At 47.2% G+C, this 5619-nt stretch overlaps 1 protein-coding gene across 1 annotated transcript in view; it reads left to right on the plus strand.

Moving 5' to 3' along the window:
- The first annotated feature begins 1457 nt into the window (after positions 1-1457).
- Positions 1458-5619, plus strand: part of psmd3 (proteasome 26S subunit, non-ATPase 3) — a 4563-nt gene continuing 401 nt past the window's right edge. Inside the window, 10 exon segments of the mRNA XM_079281594.1 lie at positions 1458-1752; positions 2233-2423; positions 2604-2744; positions 2884-3020; positions 3128-3318; positions 3408-3511; positions 3619-3733; positions 3834-3953; positions 4043-4146; positions 4268-4423. Coding sequence (XP_079137720.1) covers positions 1557-1752; positions 2233-2423; positions 2604-2744; positions 2884-3020; positions 3128-3318; positions 3408-3511; positions 3619-3733; positions 3834-3953; positions 4043-4146; positions 4268-4423 — 1455 coding nt within the window. The 5' untranslated portion in view covers positions 1458-1556.

The raw sequence follows: 5619 nt of genomic DNA on the forward strand, positions 1-5619 counted from the left end.
GGAAACCCTGGACACGAACAGGCGGGCAGACCTTGACCCCCACGCTCCTCTCTGATTCGCTCGAGCTGCTCTCTGAGCTTACTGATTGGTTTGCCCCGGAGGGAGGCGGGGAGTGCGCGGTGGGTGTGGCCATCAGTGGCGGATCAGTATGTGTGTGTGTGTTATTCATCATCAGACATTCAATCAACTGAAGCAGTGAAGATCAATAGTGTGTGATTCTCTGTGTTCTCATCATGATCCACCTTCATCATGTTCTACAGTAATGATGTGCTGCTGTACTAATAACACTCATATCATTATGAGTGCTTTAACCTCATGTATGCAACCAGCCATCAAGAGGACATGAGAGCAAGTACACACTAAGCACACACACATGACTCAGAATGCTGAGTCAGCACAATATGTGCCATGGTGACGTCATGAACACATCCGTAAGTTTATTAAGCGCCAAATCAACTGGACCAACAGCGCGGCATGCAGCGGCTTTCCCCATGTTCTCCGCATCGCCGACACTACAACAACGCAGCACTCGCACAACAGCTCAAGGCTGCATCCAGTCTGTGGGACAGGCAGTGTGGTGTTCAATGTCTGCTCCAGAAGCTCTGGAAAGAAATGATTCCTTGTGGGCAGAATGGACAGCGCTCGTATAGGAAGTCATCGTGATGTGATGACGGATCTTGGCGATGTGGAAGAAGTCTCTCCCTATAAAACGCTCATCTAACTAATATCCTCCTTCATCAGTGGATCTCTGAGGAAGGGAGCTGCACATTAATGCAACAGAGGCTTCTTAGTTTGCTCCGCTGCTTTTAAGGATCACGTGTGTCTCACTTTACATGCATTTCATCAACTCCCGTATAACCCCCAGTATATGCGCAAGCGCATCAGACTACCGTATGTGACGGGAGCGGCCATGTTTTCCGGGGGAGTGGCAGTTTATCCAGCTCCCTTCACTGAGCCTGCGCTGGAGCAGGTTCAAGCTAATGGATGTGTTGCCATGGTGATTTTGCCGAACTTGCTTTTCATTTTCATATATCCAGTGCCTTGCATCAGTATTCACCCCCCTTGGATGTTTTCCCATGTTCTTGCTTTTACACATGAAATCATGTTCAGTATCATTTGGCTTTTTTGTCAAGAATTTGAAAAAAAGCTTCTTTCATGTCAAAGTGAAAACAGATTTTTTGCGATCATTATTACAATGTAAATAAGTCATAATACTTTAATAGTTTGTAATCATCTTTTATTCATAGTTTTGGTCCTCAATGTGTTTTACTTTAGTTTGTTTTTTATTTTATTTTGTATAAATATTCCTTATGAACACATTTGATTGATAGTTTGTTTAAAGTGTGTTATTAACAATATTCATAGACCTGAACGATCGATCTGTTATCGATTAACGTTAGCTGTTTTCTGCGATCTTCTTATACTGTCTGAAGTATCCCACAATCCTTTGCGCCCTCAGTAGTTTGCCAGTCATCGTAGGAACGGACCGAAGTGACGCTGCAGATCTTCGTTAACGAGCTTTTCTGTTTGTTTCTGCTCGTTTCTCTCCGGACATCATGAAGGAGACAGCGGCCAAGCGGCGGGGGGACAAAGCGGGAGGTCGGGACCGGGACTCTAAGGACCAGAACCAGGACTCTAAAGCCGAGAAGAAGGACCTGGGCCTTGAGCCGCAGGACGTGGAGATGATGCCGGAGGAAGAAGCAGCTAACGCGGCTAAACAACCCAAAGAGCTGGACAACATGACGCTGGACGGTAAACACGAGGTTTAACTACCGGGACGGTCCGGTACCGGAGATAGCATGTTAGCATCAGCGGCTAACAGACGAGTTATTTTAAAGGGACCGTATATATATATATAAATAAATAAATAAATAAAGGACAATGTCCCACTACAGACAGTCGAGAAAGACTCAGAGCAATGACTAAAACACTGGATTCAAGGTATTTCTTATACTTCAGCCAAACTGCTATCCCAACATTATAGGAACAAACGAGCAAAGCCTTTATACATGATGAAATTCACATGTTTGTATATTCTATGTACTCCTGACAGCAGAGTGAGCCTCTATAAACCTATATGAAAACATTCAAGAAAAAAATAGTGTGTGTGTGTCAGAGCTGAGCAGCTTTTAACAGACTTCTAGAGCTGCTGATGTGGACCACGTATGAACAAGTCATCAATCGTTCTGAACTGTTTCTCCTCTCTCTCTCTCTCTCTTCTCTCCCCCCCAGACATAAAGGAGCATGTGAAGCAGATAGAGAAGGCTGTCTCAGGTAAGGAGCCCCGGTTTGTTCTGAGAGCTCTGAGAGCGTTGCCGTCTACCAGCCGTCGTCTGAACACCAACGTGCTCCATAAAGCTGTGTTTGGCTTCTTCACCAACAACACCAGCACCAGAGACCAGCTGCTGGGCTTCCTGGACGAGGTCATTGATCAACAATTATATTCATCACTCATTCATGTTGGACCATCATAGACCAAACTGCGTCTGTCTTTAGTACGGTTTAATTCAGACAAAAACAAGAAATAAGTTCACTTTGAGTTTAAACACAGACGTGTCATCAGCTGATCAGTACTGATACCTGTGTCTCTCTGTCTCTCTCAGCCGATGGAGGTGTTAGAGGGAGACGTCCCGTTCCGTCCCAGGACGGGTAAATCAGCGTCTGCTCCTCTGCTGCCGGAGGTGGAGGCTTATCTTCAGCTGCTGCTGGTGGTTCACCTGACAAACAACAAGAGATACACCGAGGTCCGTCTGTCTGTCTGTCTGTCCGTCTGTCTGTCCGTCCGTCTGTCCGTCTGTCTGTCCGTCTGTCTGTCCGTCTGTCCGTCCGTCTGTCCGTCTGTCTGTCCGTCTGTCCGTCTGATGATGACGTCGTGTGTTTCAGGCTCAGAAGGTGTCAGACGACCTGCTGCAGAAGATCGGGTCTAAGAACCGCAGAGCTCTGGATCTGGTGGCTGCTAAGTGTTATTATTACCACGCTAGAGTGTACGAGTTCCTCAAGCAGTTTGACACCATGCGCAGGTACACACACACAGACAAACACACACGGAGACACAGAAACACAAGGACAGGCACACTCACATAGACACACACACAGCTTAACACCAGGTGTGTCCCTCGTTCTCTAGTTTCCTCCACACTCGTCTGCGTACAGCGACTCTGCGTCACGATGCCGACGGTCAGGCCGTCCTCCTGAACCTGCTGCTCAGGAACTACCTGCACTTCAACCTGTACGACCAGGCAGAGAAGCTGGTGTCCAAGTCTGTTTTTCCTGAACTCGCCAACAACAACGAGTGGGCCAGATACCTGTACTACACAGGTGAGACGAATACCTGTACTACTGATACCTGTACTACACAGGTGAGACTGATGCCTGTGTTCACCTGTGTGTCATGTGACCTCCTGCAGGTCGTATTAAGGCGATCCAGTTGGAGTACTCTGAGGCTCGCAGGACTTTGACCAACGCTCTGAGGAAAGCTCCCCAACACACCGCTGTGGGCTTCAAACAGACGGTTCGTTACGCACCGCTGCACACTGATGTAGTAACACGTGTTATTACATTCATATAACCGTGGTACTGTGAGTCCTGTGAGTGATAACAGTACTGATCTGTGATCAGGTCCACAAGCTGCTGATCGTGGTGGAGTTGTTGTTGGGAGAGATTCCTGACAGACTCCAGTTCAGACAGCCGTCACTGAAGAGGTCACTGATGCCCTACTTCCTGCTGACTCAGGGTCAGTCTTTACTCTCTGATGGGTCCTTTAGCAGTCTGTTCATTGTTACTATATTTATACCCTCTTTTATGTGTACTTTGTGTGTACTGTGTTTATCCAGCGGTGAGAGCAGGTAACCTGGCCAAATTCAACCAGGTCCTGGAGGAGTTTGGGGAGAAGTTCCAGACCGACGGGACGTACACACTCATCATCCGCCTGAGACACAACGTCATCAAGACCGGTGAGCCAATCACAGGACAACTCTGACATCACAGCCTGGTGTCACCCGATAGCCCTTTAGTCATTAAAGGTGTGTGTGCGTGTGTGCAGGTGTGCGTATGATCAGCCTGTCGTACTCTCGTATCTCTCTGGCCGACATCGCTCAGAAGCTGCAGCTCGACAGTCCAGAGGACGCAGAGTTCATCGTGGCCAAGGTAACGAGGAAACAAGAAGAGGAGACATCAGTCATCTACATCTTTACATCAATCAGAGCTATTGATCCAAGCACACAACCTTTAACAATAGTTTAGACCTTAACCTGAACTGTGTTTCCAGGCGATCCGTGACGGAGTGATCGAAGCGAGCATCAACCACGAGAAAGGCTTCGTCCAATCAAAAGAGACCATGGACATCTACGGAACCAGAGAGCCTCAGCTGGCGTTCCACCAGAGAATCTCCTTCTGCCTGGACATCCACAACATGTCTGTCAAGGTGAGGCAAGAGCTTGTTTTGAAATGTTTTCGGATTTACCGTACTTTCCGGACCATAGAGCGCACCTGCATGTAGGCTGCACCTGCTGATTTTTAAAAGAAAAAATAATTTGAACATAGATAAGCCGCACTGGACTATAAGCCGCAGGTGTCCCCGTTGAACAGCAAGATGCTTTTAACAGTACGAAAGTTGTCTTCTTCTCTGAACATCATAACATGTCCGACTCGCTAGCTTCTAAGCTCATTTTAACATTACCGCCAATGGGGAAATGCTAACCGCGATTAGCATTTGCGAATATAATATATCTTCGTACATCTTTTCATACAGACATACTTACAGACTACGGTCTCTCAAGGCTACCAAACGGAAGAAGTGAAACTCGTAGCTTCTGAATACCGTAGCTGTTGTGCTAGCAGCTAGCAGAGCTATGAGCAACAACAGTTATTTCCTCGTTGCTTTTAGATTCTAATGAGAAGACGCGCTGCTTCGTTTCACTTCTTCCGTTTGGTAGCCTTGAGAGACCTTAGTCTGTAAGTATGTCTGCATGAAAAGATGTACGAAGATATATTATATTCGCTAATGCTAATCGCGGTTAGCATTTCCCCATTGGCCGTAATGTTAAAATTAGCTTAGACGCTAGCGAGTCGGACATGTACATACCGGGTACCTACCGGTTCATGATGTGGTGTGTTCAAGGACCCAAATGCAGACTCAGGACAGCAGAGTTATATTGCAAACCAAGATGATTTATTTCTCTCACACAAAAACAAGCACACAAAAACACACAGGATCGCTGTTGATCGCTGTCGCCTTCGCCCTCCTGTGCACTAAAACCATTGAAGTCCTCTTCTTCAGTGTCGGAATTAAACGGCCTCAGAATTGCTTCGTTCGTGCTTTCAGTCCGTGTTTCGGCTGCACCCTCAGTGTCACTTTGCTCCCGAGGCAAATCCGCCCTTGAGCTTGCGCTGTCCTCCTCATTGCGCTGTCCTCCTCATCTCGCAGCAGTCCAGCCTTTAGAACCCGTTGGTGATGGTGGATTCTTTCACACTGTTCCGCGCTGTTAGGATCCACTGCAGCGTGTCTACGTTGCTCATAGCTCTGAATAGCATTTACGGCTAACTGGCTTGGCCAGTTGCTGCTAGCACAACAGCTATTCAGAGCTATGAGCAACAACAGTTATTGCCTCATTGCTTTTC

Source organism: Melanostigma gelatinosum (assembly GCF_949748355.1).
Source record: "Melanostigma gelatinosum genome assembly, chromosome: 13".
NCBI lineage: Eukaryota > Metazoa > Chordata > Actinopteri > Perciformes > Zoarcidae > Melanostigma > Melanostigma gelatinosum.